A 16,302-nucleotide genomic window follows, 5' to 3' on the forward strand; every position below is an offset into this window, starting at 1 on the left:
CAGTCAGCTGACAGCAGGGTCATCTGATTTAAGCAAGCGACACAAAGGTTTTTGTTAATCTGCATTAAGCCTTTTATGAAGAAAGTATTTATTTACAATTATCTCCTCAGAATTTTGATTTAAATTCCGTACAGCAAACATTTGAGTTAACATCATGTCTTTAAAAGGCCAGAGGCAGGGACACGGAATTGACTACAAATAGACACAGATTCACCAAATTGAACCGAAACCATTTTGGCTATTTTGAAGACTTTGTTTACTGAAAGTGGCTGAAGCAGTCAACAACAACAAAAAAAGGGGGCACTAAAATGAACATTAATAGTTTAAAAATGCATTTTAAAGCACTTTAAATTTGTTCTGTTTCACAAACTTATTTTTCAGGCTTTACACAAAATAAAGATGCATCTTCACTGTCTTAGGTATGTTGAATTTTGTTCTTTGTTTGACTTTTAGCAAGATAGTTGTGCTGCAACATCAACCATCATATTTGTTACAGGATTTAAGTTATAATGAAAGCACTTATTATTCCTTCTTTAAGCTACCGAAAAGTTGTTCTCTATGCCTGTCTATCTTCTGCCTGGAGTCTTTACCTTCATTGACCTTAGAGACCCTAACAGACTGTCAGCTTTATGCATTTTAGACGCATAAATTCAGATTTAGTTATCAAACTATGAAAGCGCTAAACTGGACAGAAAACAATACAGTCCATGAAGATTTAACACACTTTCAACCGCTGCTCTGGCTGCACTGACACATACATCCTTGTAGAAAATCCTAATAAATGTCAAAAGTAACCAATGTGAAAAAAGCTATAACACTGAAATAAAGGCACACACAGATCTGAGACCGAATCAGAATCAGCCTCTTCCCTATATGTTATACGGTGTACATCAAATCGGTTAAACATTAAGGAATAAAGTATATTATCGGTGACAGAAAATGGCAGCAGTGACATGCAGCCGGTGTATAAATATCGCTCTCTCGGGCTCTTCCGTGAACAGAAGAGGCTCCTCATTGAGGAGAGCCACTGTTTGCGCCCCTCTGTTTCTGTAGGCCCTTCAGGGGCCGGGGCTGGCTGACAATGCCGGCCATTCTTAGCACTTTACTGCCTCAGATGACTGTGTCAGTGGCCCCCAGGCTGGTGACAGAGTCCCGTGACCAGCACTACACCCCAGCCCCAACCTCAGCCCCAGCCTAGGCCAAGAACCAGACCCAGCCTTGGATATGTAGATCCACAGTCCCATCTCTAGGACCCCGGGACTGCTGGGGGTCCCAGACGCGAAGATGCATCATCATCTTACATTTTATAAATGAAACAATAAATCTGTTCACTGAGAAATTGAACTGCAAATGAATGCATCATTAGATGCAGATGCACATTCTTTTAAAGATTTCTTTGCATTTTGAAATGTTGCAGCTGTTTCAGTTCTCTTTTTAAGATTATATTTTGGCCATTTTGCCTTAGGACAGCTGATCAGAGAGGAAATATGGGGAGAAAAGAGTGGGGGGTGACATGCAGCAAAAGGCTGACAGCGGGAGTCGAACCTGCAGCCGCTGTGTGGAGGACTGTAGCCTCTGTATATGGGGCTTTTTCCAATTCATCCTCAATAGCTCACCCTTTTTCTCAGTATTTGATATTTACTGTTAATATTTCATCCTTGTTAAGTTCAGTGTGACGCTGCCAATAAGTGTGATGACCAAAGCTATAACAATCTGATCTTTGTCTTACGGTGCTTTTTCGACAGCAGGAACATTCCCCAGGAACTAGGAAGCTTTTGAGGAACTATGTGCGTTTCGACAGCAGGAACTAGGGTCTAAATGTAGTTCCAGAGTAGTTGACCTACTCCCTGAAAAGTCCCTGTTCAGGGGTTAGAACTTTCCAAAGGTCCAGGAACTTTCAGGGCAGGACCTGCAGTGCTGACCGTTACGATTGGGCGAGTACTCGCAGTGTTTTATTTCACACACTAGGGCTGCACAATATTGGAAAAAAACATACATAGCGATATCTTTTTGTTTGTTCTGCAATATTAATTGCAATATTTAAAAATACAGGAAATTATACCAGATTAATGCAGTGTGTTTTAATGTCCATATATACAATTAAATCATATTTCTTATTATTTGGGACTTTTAAGTTTTACCACTCTTGGTTTAGACACTCTTACGAAAAAGTAGGATAGTTCAGGTGGAGCGATACGTTTCTTTATAAAATAAATACAAATAGACCTGTGGGCTGCTGTTGTGTTATCTAAACTGTAAGTCATCAAGCATTTCTAATGGTGTTCAAATGTAAGTTTAATCAGCGTGATCTGCACCGTGACAGTAACTTTATGAAAAAGAAAACTCACGTCTCCTACTTCCTGTCGGCACACAACACCTCATGCAGTGTGTGTGCTTTGGCTGTAACCGTTAAAGTAAACACTCGGCGGCACTTCCGCTCCGTGAACTTTCCGTTTATGTAGCCACAGCATTAACCAGCACCAGGACGAGTTGCTGCTGTTACATGAAAACGGACAGTATACGGAGCGGACGTGCTGCGGAGTGTTTGCGCTTAGTGGTTAGGCTTAGTGGTTACACCCGCAGCACACACAGGCGTGAGGTTGTGTGTGCCTACAGGAAGTAGGAGACGCGAGCATAATCTTCCCGGGACTTTAGGCTGCTGTGGAAACGCAGACAACAATGGGTAACGAGAACCATTTAGTTCCTTGAAGAGAAGTTCCTGGAACTAAAAGTTCCTGGTACTTTTGGTCGAAAAGCACCTTTAGTAACAACAGTCAGTTATGCCAGCATCACAACAATATCACTTCAGACAAGCACGTTCACTGTTTTAGACAACTATACACTATCTGGATAAAATCACAAGAGTTTTGGATGGTGATCTCGCTCGCGGCCTGCTAGCTATTTATGCTAGCCCAGCTGACGTTACAGCCTCAGTTACTCGAACAACTGCACAAAAGAGCAGCTGTGGCCAAAGGCTGCTTCTGTTTCTGCTGCATTGTTAGTTTTTGTTCTTGTAAATTTCCACCAGGAGCAGGATTGGAAATACTCAATAGTGACCAAGCATGATGAACTGTTTGCAAAAATGGTGGACTAAAATGTTTTTAGGTGTGAGAAGGTGTCATACCTTATTTTGTTTTAATAGTCTTTTTAAAGTCTTGTCGTGTTTGATAAGCCAATGCCAAGTCCCATCTTCCTGTATGTTTTGAATCCATGCATGTATTTACTGTTGTGTGGGGTGTTATCACCATAAACTCAAGATGGGATTGTGGACGTTTAAAGGTGTAGAGGGATGACCATTTGGATTGAAAAAACAGGGATGTTCAAAACATATGCAGGTTTAGCTAGCAATCATTTCTATTGTCCATTATGGTCACTTACTTTGTTGATGAATTGATGAATCCTCTGGTATATTAAAACCCATACAATTTCCTAAAGCCTGAAGTAAACTCTTTAGATTGTCCATCTGTTGTTTCACCTAAAATAGTAGGCCACTGCAAACTAAGTATCAAAGCTTCAACATTCATTCAGGACATGTGAAGCTGAAGCTTGTCATACCGCCAAACACTGAAACGAATTTAGAAACTACAATTACGACAATGCATTGTGGATTTAACAAAACAACATGCTATTTCTCAAATAGTCAGTGGTGTTTTGACTCAAGCTGATCAAGGGAAGGCAACAGTTTCACTCAATGAGTATTTGAGGTAGACCATTTTGAATTAACACAAAATATGAACAAATATAATGAGTTAGGTGTATCCATAGCTGTTATACATCCAAAGCTGCTCTCCTCTGGCCCTGGACCTGCTGCAGCCTGGCTCTGCAACTCAGCATAAACATGGAGAGAGCTCCATACCAGCCCAGACAGCATCTAACACAGGATAACAATCATCCACTACAGTAAGTACAATGATATATTATACATAGTAACACCTTAGTACATGAATTGTGTCATATTTGCTAGGGGACTGCAATGAAAGCTTACCCCGAAGAAAAAATAAATAACAAAAAAGCAGGAGGCCTGGGAGTTGGGATTCATTTGCGTGTGAAAAAGTGTTTGATTTTGCCGTTGACACATCCAAGGCATTGCAATGGAACCAGCCTGCCGCTGCTGAAAATAGCTCATAATCAATCAACTGGCAGACACATATCTGTGCTCTTAAAACGTATAAATGTGCAATGCAGAGGGCAGATCAATGGGTGACAGAATTCCAAAAGCATCGATATGGACGTGCTCTTTGGCATAACAAGCACTCGCCACCGGCCCATACTTATTTCCTGTGGCTTTGTCCGATGGGCCGTCCAGCGTTAGGCCTGCTGGAAAAAATATCTGCCAGTGCAGCAAGGTCTGTGAAGGACAACACAAATGAACAGGCAGAGGTATATAATCTGCCTTCACAAAACCTAAATATCTAACTAATTTTCCCTCTGCTGTGATCTTTGTTTATTGTTTCTTTACAATAATATATCTATTGTGTTTGACTGATAGCATGTAAGGTCACTGCCTGCCAACATGTTCCTCTCACAAACAGCCCCATGTAGGCCAACTTCCTCTTTAATTCACTCTCAGAGTGACTGAAAGCATTTTTATCACATTTGTGATCCTACAACACAAACACAAGTCAGTGGAACTTTAATACAAAAACATGAGAGAGCAGGTGTGAAGAACTAACTAAAAAGATGAAATGAAAGCTCTCTGGACTGGTTAGCTTTGGACTGACTTCCTGGGCTAGCTCAAAAAGTTGCTAGCATTGAGAAGCTAACAGACAAACAGCCGAAACAACACTACCGACAATCCCCAACGGTATAACATTTGTTTAAATACAGGCTGAGTCCAAAGTTGTGAACTCTGCTCCCATTCTTTTAACCCAGTTGGCTGCTGAAGCCGCCTAACAAACAGTACTTCCACGTTAGACTACAGTTATTGTAGTTTAGTGGTCGTAATAACAATAGGCGTGTGTGTGTGTGTGTGTGTGTACAGTATATGTGTGTGTTGGCCTCACACACAGACAGGTCTGCTGCCATGTAGGACAGAGTATCTACAATCCATGCCCTCCATCCACATAGTTCATACAGAGGTTAAAACTGAGAGAGGACGTAAGTGAGAAGCCACACAGTCTGACAAATTCAAGGCTTCAATCAAAAACACTGACACTACAGGCAAACAGTGATGTTTCTACTCAACAGTGAGGTTTCTGAATTATATGCAAAGCTGAAAACTGTGTTGCACCAAAAGTCATGGTAGGCTTTTCTTTTACTGCAACCAGTTTGATTTGTTATAATTCAGGATTTTAAATGGTTATATTAGCAGTTACTTCACTAGTAGTTACCAGTCTAGCACATAAAACAAAACCTTTCACATATGAAGTAACACAATCCCGCAGTCAACCACAACATGACTGCGGGATTATTAGCAATTGAAACTGAAATCGCTGTTTGTACATTTGTACAAGAAACCACATGAAGCTGTCCCTTATTATCATTTCCATCACCTTTTCACCACATGTAATAAACAATTATTAGCTTGATGATGATTTACTGGCCAAACATATAACAGCTCACCGACTTCTAACCAATCAGGAGCTGAAACCAAACAGTAACCAGAGAGGCAGTGATAAGAGGAAATTAAAGATTGCTATTGAACAGGAGGAGAGTTGAAAGAGAGGGGACACTTGGGACTGAGAATAAGCAGTTTAAATTAGATGTATAATAACTTCTGTGCAAAGAATGCTGGTTACTTACAATGTAAGGACAGAAGGTATAGGAACCAAGTTCTCCAAGACAATTTAATTAACCAGACAAAAAATGTAACAACCAAGTAATATTAATTACACAAGATACACAGTAGTGATATTAGTCCAGTTTAGCCTTTTGTTCTTCTGTTCTGTATCTGTTCAATATGTTTGGAAGATTTGTTTAAACTTGCTTAATGTTTTACATGTTTTCATTTCTTCACTACAGCTGTTCCACAGATTAACCCCTTTTGTTGTAACACAATGAAGTTTACCACTGGTTCTAACTACCTGTTTTTTGAAAATATAGGTTCCTCTTAGATTGTGTTTAATTTTCCTCAGTTGAAAAAACCTCTGAATACAGTTTGGTACCTGTTGATTTTTTACCTTGTACATGATTTGATTAGTTTTGAAGTCAACCAGGTCCTTAAATTTCAGTGTATTTAGTTTGATGAAGAGTGGGTTTGTTGGTTCTCTATAATTTGATTTATTAATGATTCTTAGGGCTCTTTTTTGAAGGATAAAAATTGGATCTGTGTTTGTTTTGTAGGTGTTCCCCCACACTTCCACACAGTAGCTAATGCATGGTAGTATGAAGGAGCAGTACAAAGTATAAAGTGATCGTTGATTTAAAAGATCTTTCGCTTTATATAATATTGTCATTGACTTATATATTTTTGCTTTGATATAATTTATGTGATTTCCAGCATAGTTTACTTGTTTTCTTGCTTGAATTAATTAATCGATGTCCGAATATTATAAATTTAGTCTTGCACAAATGTAATGTTAGCTTATTAGAATCAAACCAACTCTTCAGTTTCTTCAGTTCCTTTTCTACTGTAGCCAGAAGTTTTTCCAGGTCATCCTCACAGCTAAGTAAATTTGTGTTGTCTGCAAATAAAATACTCTTTAAGATACTTGAGACTTGACATACATTATTAATGTACAATATGATCAACAATGGCCCCAACACTGAGCCTTGAGGAACCCCACACTTAACAGTCATCAGTGGTGATTAAACCTGATTTATTTGAACATATTGATTCCTATTGAGTTGTAGGTAACTGATTAGCCATTTGAGTGCTACTCCTCTTATTCCATACTTTTTAAGTTTTATGATTAATAAGTTGTGGTCAACTGTATCAAATGCTTTTTTAGATCCAGGAAGACTCCTAGAGCATATTCTTTTTTTTCTATGGCGGTTCAGTGCAAACAAAGTAGTCCTATTTTGTCTAAATCCATATTGCTGATCATACAGTATATTGTGTTTAGTGATAAAGCCGTGTAATCTTAAATATTTTTTCCAGTATTTTAGAGAATTGTGATAGCAAAGAAACCGGTCTGTAGTTAGAGAAAATGTGCCTATCTCCCGCCTTATATATGGGTCCTACCTTGGCGGTTTTCATTTTACTTGGAAAAACACCTGTTTTCAGGGATTGATTGCATACATATTGTGACGGTTTTAGTGTGAATGACTTTTTGTTTGATTTATTTTTTTATATTTATGGGGTGCCAGCCAGGGAAAACCCTGACAAAAAGTCGTCGTTGTTTTTTTGTCACATACACTTATTAGTAAACCTCACAAAGGATGTAAAAGTAATTAAAGTGCTCCTACAACCTTTAACATAATATATCAAAATAAATATAGAAACATCACACTTTCTTTTTCAATAAATTGTTTTGTATTAAACCAAGGACAAGGAAGCACAAACCATCAAATAATAAAACACTGCATTAAAGAATGAACAAAAAAAATATTCAGTCTCTTTCTTCTTCTTTCCTTTTAAAAATAAAAATAACCACTTAAATGAAAAATATCTACTGGCTTTTCAGTTCAGTCTTTTTACGGATAATAAAAAAAAAATCAGTTCACCAAAGAATAGGCCAAGGAAGGGGAGAAAAAAAAATACCCACGGAGCGGAATCTGTCAATCAAGTCACAGATGAGGGGGAAAAAGTCAGCTGTCAGTCAATCACGCCAGGGAAACAACAAACGATCTGTAGTCGTACTCATTTGATCCTGCGTGCTGAAGCCGAGCGGATGAGCCATGCTGAATCTGGGGTGAGTGTTGGGGTCCGAGGGCTAAAACTACCCCGACTTTCACAATAACCCGCAGTAAGCGGAGCTATCGCTACCGGTTGGACTGCTTCCGTCTTTCACCGGGAATGGCGCTCCCCTTTCGAATCAGCGTGACGTCATTTTACCTCGCCGCAATAGCAGACTCGGGTCCAATGAACAACAAGCGGAGGAGAGCTCAGCGAGAGGAGGAGAGACCTTGATGAGTCGGCTCGTTACATCATGTAAAGGGTTTCACCACACAGTCAATTATACTTTTAACCAATGACATGTCAATATTGTTCCAGTCCATACAATTTTTACTCTGAAATTGTTTGACAATGTCAATAATTTCTTTTTCATCTGTTCCTTTTAAATACATTGTCTCTGTTACATGTTTATTTTTACTTTCTACTTCATTCCGATTACTGATGCTAGCAACCTCTCTTGCCAGACTAGGACCAACACCAACAAAAAAATCATTAAATTAATTTGCAACTAAATTCATATCATTGATAGTCTTATCAGTTTTGGATTGGAAATAGTTTGGGTATCCTGTTTTACCCGTTCTTTTCTTGATAATTTCATTTAGCACTTTCCATGTGTTTTTTATGTTACTCTTGTTTTCTTCAATAAATGTATTCTTATATATCTTATATTTGTGTTCAGCTTCATTTGTTCTCTTCTTTAAAAAGTCTTTATATAACAAATTTTTCTCCTTGCATGCATTTAATATTCCCTTGGTAAGCCATGGTTTTTCAGCAGCTTTCTGATTGACTCTTTATCAGAGTACAGTGTTTTTCGTAAAGAGCAGTAACTATTGACAGAAACTTGTCATATGCTTCATCCACGTCTTCCACATAGACTTCGTTCCAGTCATGGCCCATCAGATCCTTTCTAAGTGAATTAATTGCTTCCACAGTTTTATGTCTAACTATTTTATAAGTGGCAGGCTTTCCTTTTGTCCCCGTGGAGGTCTGTAGTGTTGCAAACACCGGCAGATGATCACTTGTGTCATTTATAATTAGCCCACTATTTACCCTCCTATCAATTACATTTGTAAAGATGTTATCAATTAGTGTGGCACAGTGTGTTGTAATCCTCGTTGGGCGTGTGACTGAGGGGTATAAGCTTATACTGTACATTGAATTAATGAATTCAGAAGTGTTTTTTTGTTCCAGTGGGTTTAACAGATCACTATTAAAGTCTCCAGAAACTAATAGTATTTCCTTGTTTGTATTCTCATACATATCTAGCAGCTGATCTCTAAAGGTGTCAATACATGACCCTGGAGTTCTATACACATTATTATCATTATATTTCTGGATTTATTTATTTCTATTTCCACTGTGACACATTCCATAATATTATCCACTACCAGTGACATACTTTCATTGCTTTTACTTCTGTATTTTTTGTTGATGTATAGTGCAACTCCTCCACCATTTTTTGCTTCCTATTTATAAAAATAAATCTCATATCCGTTTATGTCAACAGTGGCAGTTTGTTCCTGATTAAGCCAGGTCTCCAAGATAGCTATAGCAGTGAATTGCTTTTTTAATTGTCTTAAACAATGTTTTATACTTGAAAAGTGTATAATTGATATGACAACTCCCATTGTTTGTAAATTTCTGTTGAATTGGTCTTCAGTATAGTATTCACAAAGATTCTGTGTGTTGATGTTATTGTCAGGGTCAACATCGTTTTCAATATCATGTCCTTTATGCTTCGTAAATTCAAGTTTTAAGTCCAAATGTTTTAAAGTCTGGAATCAGTTCTTGTTGATCAAAGTGTCCAGTTGGAGCTGGAGTATAGTTATTGTGGTTTGTCATGGGCTATGTAGGCCTACCTTTCTGATCTCCCATGGGTTGACTTCACTGATACCTGTCCAGCTCTGTGATGTCTTTGATGGCCAGCACTTTCCTCTTGCGGCCCATTCAGTTTAATTAAGACTTTACAGTTATATGTCCATGTTGATTGTATCCTGCCTTGTTTCTTCATAATGCGTGCCTGTCTAGCGATGTCGGCGTTTGTGTCAGGTTATCATTAAGATACACATTAGTTCCTCTCAGCTTCTTCCCTTGCTTAAGCAGTGCTGTTTTCTGTTTTCTGCTCACAAAGCGAATTATTATGGCAGGTTTCACACTTTTGTTTTTTTGGGGAAGAGGATGACATGCCTCGATATCTTGGCTGTCTACTTTTATCCCCTTACTGTGAAGAAAGTTGACCACCTGCTGATCAGTGGAATCCAGATCAGGCTTGGTGGGCTCTCCGTCCACTCGGACTGCCCTGGCGTATGAGCGGGGCTTAGTTTCCAACCCACTGACAATTACATCATTCATCCTTGAGTATTGTTCCAGGTCCGCCACCCGACCCTCCAGCATGAATATTTTTTTTATCTTTTTCAACATTTTGTTTTTTCAGTTCTTTTATTTCTCCCATCAAGTCCATGATGAGCTTCTGCTGTTTTGATATATTGGAAATCTCGTCAGACATGAAGTTTAGAGACTTCTACAGTCTATACAGTCTCCTCACAGCTCCAAGAATCATTCTGTTCTGGAGCAGCGCAGAACGCTGTATATTGGGTTGTGTCCGAGTTAAGTCTGAATCCCACGGTCAGCGGGATCAGTGTAGCAGAAAAAGGCCATGAGCCGTGATCAATGCACCTCCTTGAACTGATTCTCAAAAACATTTAATTTTTAATGAAAAGTTTATAATAGACAATTGTGCCAGAGGTTAACTCTGTGTTGTATTTAAACCCATGAGACAGAAACAAGTAAGCCTTTATCACAAGCCTAAACACAAAGAACACAGGCATCATAAAGGGCGCAATATACTCTTGCTTACAATATCCCAATATATTGTATCGTCACCAGTGTATCGCGATACATATTGTACCACCAGATTCTTGCCAACACACAGCCGTGTTAAATTGTGTATGCTTTTCTTTGCTTCATTTTGCTCTGTTAATGTTTACTCATGTCACAGGACAGCTGTTTTATCAGTGCCTCAGCTAGTTGCAAGCCTCAGTGGTTTCAGTTATTACAATACAGAGTATATTCTTTGTGATTTCAACTGTCAGATGACCGCGGCACTGACAGAGATGAAACACCGATATTCAGGAAGGAGGTTTTAAATGTTTATGATTCTGGGATATTATGTGGTTCCATTACGAGACTGGATTATTGACTAAAATAAACACAAGATGCTTTTTTACATATTGTGCAGCCGCACTGCAAACAGACACAGACTGACTCAGAGCAGCAAAGACAAACACAGGCCTTGGACTGTAACAGCTCCACCTTACAGATTCATGTGACTCTCCAACCATCACCTGACTGTCTCTCTCCTCTCTATGGAAGCCGCTTTAGGCAGGGCAACCAGAGAAGACTTGACCCCAAGTCAAATTTATGTTCAAGGAACGGAAGATATTCAGGAAAAGAGTACAGAGACTGTTTGTCTACGTGCAGTACCATCTTAAAAACTTTCTCAACACTACACCCATGTAACACGGGCCCACAGTTTGCTAAAAACAACAACACAGTATCCCCAGTCGCTGATAAAGTGTGCCTTTGACCGAAACCCTGAGAGATAAAGGGAGCTAACCTTTGGGATGGGAGGGGACAACTTTCAGCAGGCTGCACTCCTGTCTGTAACATGTATGTCCTCATATTTACATGTGAATCCAGAGGTGAGTCAGAAAGGAAGCAGAAGGAGAGCACTGTAATCAGTGACTCACTTTGCATATCCAATCTTCCTTTTACAGGCAAGAGATGGGCTCCTCTACTGTGTACAACCAGCACCCTACTGTGGCCCGAGGAACCGTAGGAGCCCTCCAAACAATCTGGGGCACCGTGCACAGAGGCATCAATTTCTGCTCCTTGCCACACATGCAGTTATCAGTATTACCTAACTGCAGTATCTGGAGTGCAATTGTATTATACAGATTGTAGCCAAAATCAAATCATGACCTACATAACTTTTATCCAGCCTCAGAGACACTAAAATTTACTCCACAAGTAGGTTGTTACCATCGCTAAGACTGAAATAACAAAACCCAACTTTTAACAGCATCTTACATTTTTACACGATTTTACAGACAAGTATCACATCAGCACGATTCCAATGATTCCAACAGCCGCGCATTTTAATACAGGCTGCACAAGGCTTTGCATATTGCCATGGTGAAATGATACAAGCAGTCATGAGGTGATATATGTAGAATTTTCCAAAGTAGGAACACAACTGCTGCTTGCCTTGCCACACCCAGAGTAAACATATCTCAGCCGTATTCATATATGACATGACACCAGCACACACCGCAGACCTTTCAGCCTTCAAACATGACACGCAGAGGACGGACAAAGCAGGGAGGTAACAATAGTTTACAGGCTGTAAAAAAAAACAACTGTTTTTTCTCAATATATTATCACTGCAGAAGTGACCATTTACATAATGTATGTTGTTATGAACAATCTTTTGTAAACCTGAAAGTTTCCAAAGCTCAAAATCTTCCCACAAAATGTCTTTTAAAGTGTTTGAACTCACTATTGTGCACAGTCGATGAGCTGGTACTCATTGGACCTCTCAAAGCACGCCTTCACTCCTTCGTCGTCCCACAGCTTCTTTGCGTGATCAAAGAACTCCTGAAGAAAAGAAAGAAAGATATTAAAAAAATAGACAACAGACAATAACATTTATTCAACAACAAAAGAGACTTAACAAACTTCAAGCACGGTGTCATTATGGGAGGGTCAGGGGCCTTGAATTCATACAGAGACGACTGAAGCACACTGCACACGGCAAACCCGCCTAAAGTGACGTGTATATGCTTTAAAACACATTTTATAGTGTAAAGAAAATATAACCGGACCTTTTCCAATGCTAAAATGGTCATTAAAGGACTGTTTCTTCATTTAGGCCCACACACAAATGTATAAACCGTGCAAGCATTTGTTTGTCACCTAAGCAAACTATTTACTTACATGCTGTAGAAAATACAGGTAAGTTTAGTTAGCTAGGCAATGTGTTCAGTGAGTTTCCTCCCAGGTAAGTCAAGTCAAATGTTTCTACAGCTCACCAAATACAACATCTGAGCAATGCTTTACAGACATAGGCAAAAGAAAGCAATGTTAAAAAAGCCATGTCATTCTGCAGTTCTGTACTCTGATAAAGTGAGTTAAAATTGTATAAACGTTCACTCCATGACAACAGGATAGATAATTATACAAACACGTAACTCAAATGGAAAAGCATATTGCCCATTTTGTGTGTACTTTTATTTTAGGGCAACTAATAGGTCATTTACACAATGTCTCTTCTAAACCAAGCATTACACATGCTGTTACATGCATACAGTAAATAAGCACATCTGCCCAGCACAACCCCTGTCTTCTACTGTCAGTCACTGAGCTGTTAAATTAGAGCATCTGGGTGCCAAAGACTGCCTTGCTCAAGGACAGTTCATTTGCAGGAGCAAAGACAGTAGTAGGAAATCCTACTCAACAAGTATTAGCACTGTATTTAACTTGAAGGCATGGGTCAACATTTTAGGAAGTACCCTTATTTGCTTTCTGAGCAGGTTTTTCTTGTCTGTACAATACACATGGAGCTGGAGCGAAGATGTGTTGAGCCTAGCTTAGCCAACAAATTGGAAGCAAGGGGAAGCAGAAAGTCTGACTGTCTAAGGTGACAGAAAATGACTGCAGACTCTTGTGGTAACTATTTCCTGGTTAAGAAAAGCCAGGTTTGGCCTGTACAGGAAGCTACACTGAAACTTGTGCTCCCTTTAGCCCCCTTTAGAAACCTGCACTGAAGCTAGAGACACGGCACAAAAATGCTGGTGGATATATTAACTATTAAAGAACAAGTTTAGATCATTTCTGCTTGCTTGTGTATGGATTCAATAAGAATATACAAGGTGACAAGTTTGTCAAAAGCTTTTTTCTTTTGACAGAACCATGCTATCTGGGTCCCTCTGTTTACAGTCTGTATGCTAAGCTAAGCTACACACATCTCCACTCTCATCCAACTCTTTAAAAGAAATCGAATAGTTTCCATAATGGTGAAGTGTTCCTTTAAAGTTTAAAAGAAATATAAACAATATAAGTTGCACTGAAATCTACTCTAGTACAAACTAGCACTTGCAAAGACTACAGCTGCAAATGGTCATTTGAAAGCTCATTAAAGCAGTGGCCACTATTTCCCTCATTTCTGTTCTAATATACAGGACATTTCCTTTCTAAGGAAAAGAGGGTTACATCAAACTTAACATATTATTCTTCTCATAATGCAATAACAGCAGTGCAGTGCAGCCCATTGCAAAAGAACAGGGAAAGCAAATATTGCATAAAGAAACAAGAGTACTCTGCTGTCATTCACATCCAACATCCAACAGGTCCTAAATTTAAACTGATGACTTTCTTGTCAAAGCTCTATTCTGTAACTATGAAAAAAAAATCTTAGAGGGAGCATAATGAGTAGAACTCATCCTATCAATGACTTTGAGACATGTCCCGGGACTCTCTGATTGCCCTAAACAAAGATGATTGGGCTAATATCCCTCGTCGCCTCCTGTGCACATGTCTTTCCGATGGGCTCCTCCTCTAGCTTGGAACTACCACATGACTCTCTGCACTCAGCACTGGCTCTGCGGAGAGGGTGAAAGTAGCCCCGAACCAGAGAGAGAGAGAGAGAGAGAGAGAGAGGGAGAAGGAGCCTGATAAATGATCACATGCTCCGAGAGATCTCCTCTCGGCAGATCCGGTGATTAAGTTCAACATGGAAGGAAATCCACCGATCCAGTCTGCAGACGTCTCACTCAGAGACACATGTGTTTACCGTTTTTATGTTGCAAGCACATGCTTTAGGCACTAGGCAGAAATAACACTGATCACATCAACTTATTACGCTTAAGTATATTACATGAACACATCATTTTTAATTTCTACACCACACCAAATTCAGAAAAAAACAGGGGCCATATTTGTTTCTTTCCTTTATTTGCTTTCACTTCTGTTGCAGTCAAACTTTTAACAGCCACCTCAACTAATATCAATAAGATTCAACAGGGCTGATTACATTCTTACTGCTATTAGTTCTGCAAGTCTGGCCAAATTTTTTACACCAGCAGGCGTGCAGCAGGCTTTGAAAACCGAAAGAGAGAAGCTAGCAAGCGATGGGACTGGATGGAAGGAGGATGAGGGGCAGAGGGTGGGGTTGGAGGGGGGGGGCAGAGTATGGTCCTCAGGGCTCTTTTCCACAGAGGCGTGTGACACTGGGCCTTTGAATAAATGCAGTGTGTGCTGCAGTGCCCTACAGAGGAACTGATAACACAGAAAGAGACCAGGAGGGAATTTGCTTTAACACAAGCTTTTTTAACTCTTTCCTTGTCCGCTTTATCTCCCACCACCTTCATCAACAGCAACAAGATGGTGATTCTGGTGGTGGTGCCTCTGCTCCAACGCTTTTGTTTCAAAGTTGTGCGGTGTAGAATTGCACTTGGATTCATATAGGTCAGACTAACACAGAAAACAAAATGGCCTGAATCAGATTTAGCAAAACAAAGTTTGTGACTTGTATCATTTAGTGCAAGGGGAGCACAGAATTCCTTCAAGTTTCAAAGGGACCTTTGACCTTAGAGCGAAATGTACAGCAACAACCACCAACTTAAAAATCCCTCTGTACCTAACCAGCAGACAATCAGCTAGCTCCAGCTAGCTCCTCCTGCGTTAGATAAAAGTCATCTATAACAAAAAGACCTGACTTTCATAGTAGCTCAAGACAAAAGATAGATTAGGCTACAGTAAAACTAGAGCTCAAGCAAAGGAACAAGTAAGCGACGGTTCGAGGCGGCTCATCTTATATAACATGGTTCCAAAAAGAGAGCAGCAGCCCTATGTGCCACCCTTTGCCCCACATCACAGATCCTCAAGTTATCAATTAGATGGAATAAAAATACGTCCACGACTGAAGCTGTTCATCACGAGGAAATCACCGAGAAGCTAACAACAAGGGAATGCTATAGAGGTGTTACCCTGAAGAACATAAGCAGCACGAAGCAGGTCATGTTGTTTTATAAAAAGTCATAGTTATTAGTTGGCCTGTACACTCACATTAGACAACATTAAATAAAGGTCCACACTTCAGTACAGTAATTCTGCACCCAACACAAAAATAGATCAGTTCAACAATGGGTGGGGCTGGACATAATACACATCTTACCTTCTACAATAGACTGTAATTCATATCATGAAAATAATACTGTGGACCTAATCCTTGCCTTTTTGTTGAGAGTGTACATAAATGGCATTAACAGGTCTCAAATGCTGCTCAATCGCTAAAGTGACCTGCTTGTTTCAGCATTAAACGGACAGGGTTACATGTAGGCTTTAACATGTTTTCTGGAGAGAAGGCTACACGGTGCTAAAACAGGGGCTGAGGCTCATTTGAATTTGCTCCACTTCAGTCGACACACACTGCTGGGTGGCTAGCAAAGCTACCACAGTGGCATTTG

The 16,302-nt window shown here is 39.7% G+C and overlaps 1 protein-coding gene across 2 annotated transcripts in view; it reads right to left on the reverse strand.

Moving 5' to 3' along the window:
* LOC138611408 (guanine nucleotide-binding protein G(olf) subunit alpha) overlaps nucleotides 1-16,302 on the reverse strand; it is a 58,168-nt gene that overhangs the window by 20,498 nt on the left and 21,368 nt on the right. For both annotated transcript variants that reach the window (XM_069684490.1, XM_069684491.1), the window contains exon 5: nucleotides 12,336-12,433. In XM_069684490.1, the coding sequence (XP_069540591.1) occupies nucleotides 12,336-12,433 (98 nt within the window). The remainder of the gene's footprint in view (nucleotides 1-12,335; nucleotides 12,434-16,302) is intronic.

This window comes from Semicossyphus pulcher, unplaced genomic scaffold (genome assembly GCF_022749685.1).
Source record: "Semicossyphus pulcher isolate SPU_LCO1_2020_fin unplaced genomic scaffold, fSemPul1.0.p SCAF_7, whole genome shotgun sequence".
NCBI classification, from domain to species: domain Eukaryota; kingdom Metazoa; phylum Chordata; class Actinopteri; order Labriformes; family Labridae; genus Semicossyphus; species Semicossyphus pulcher.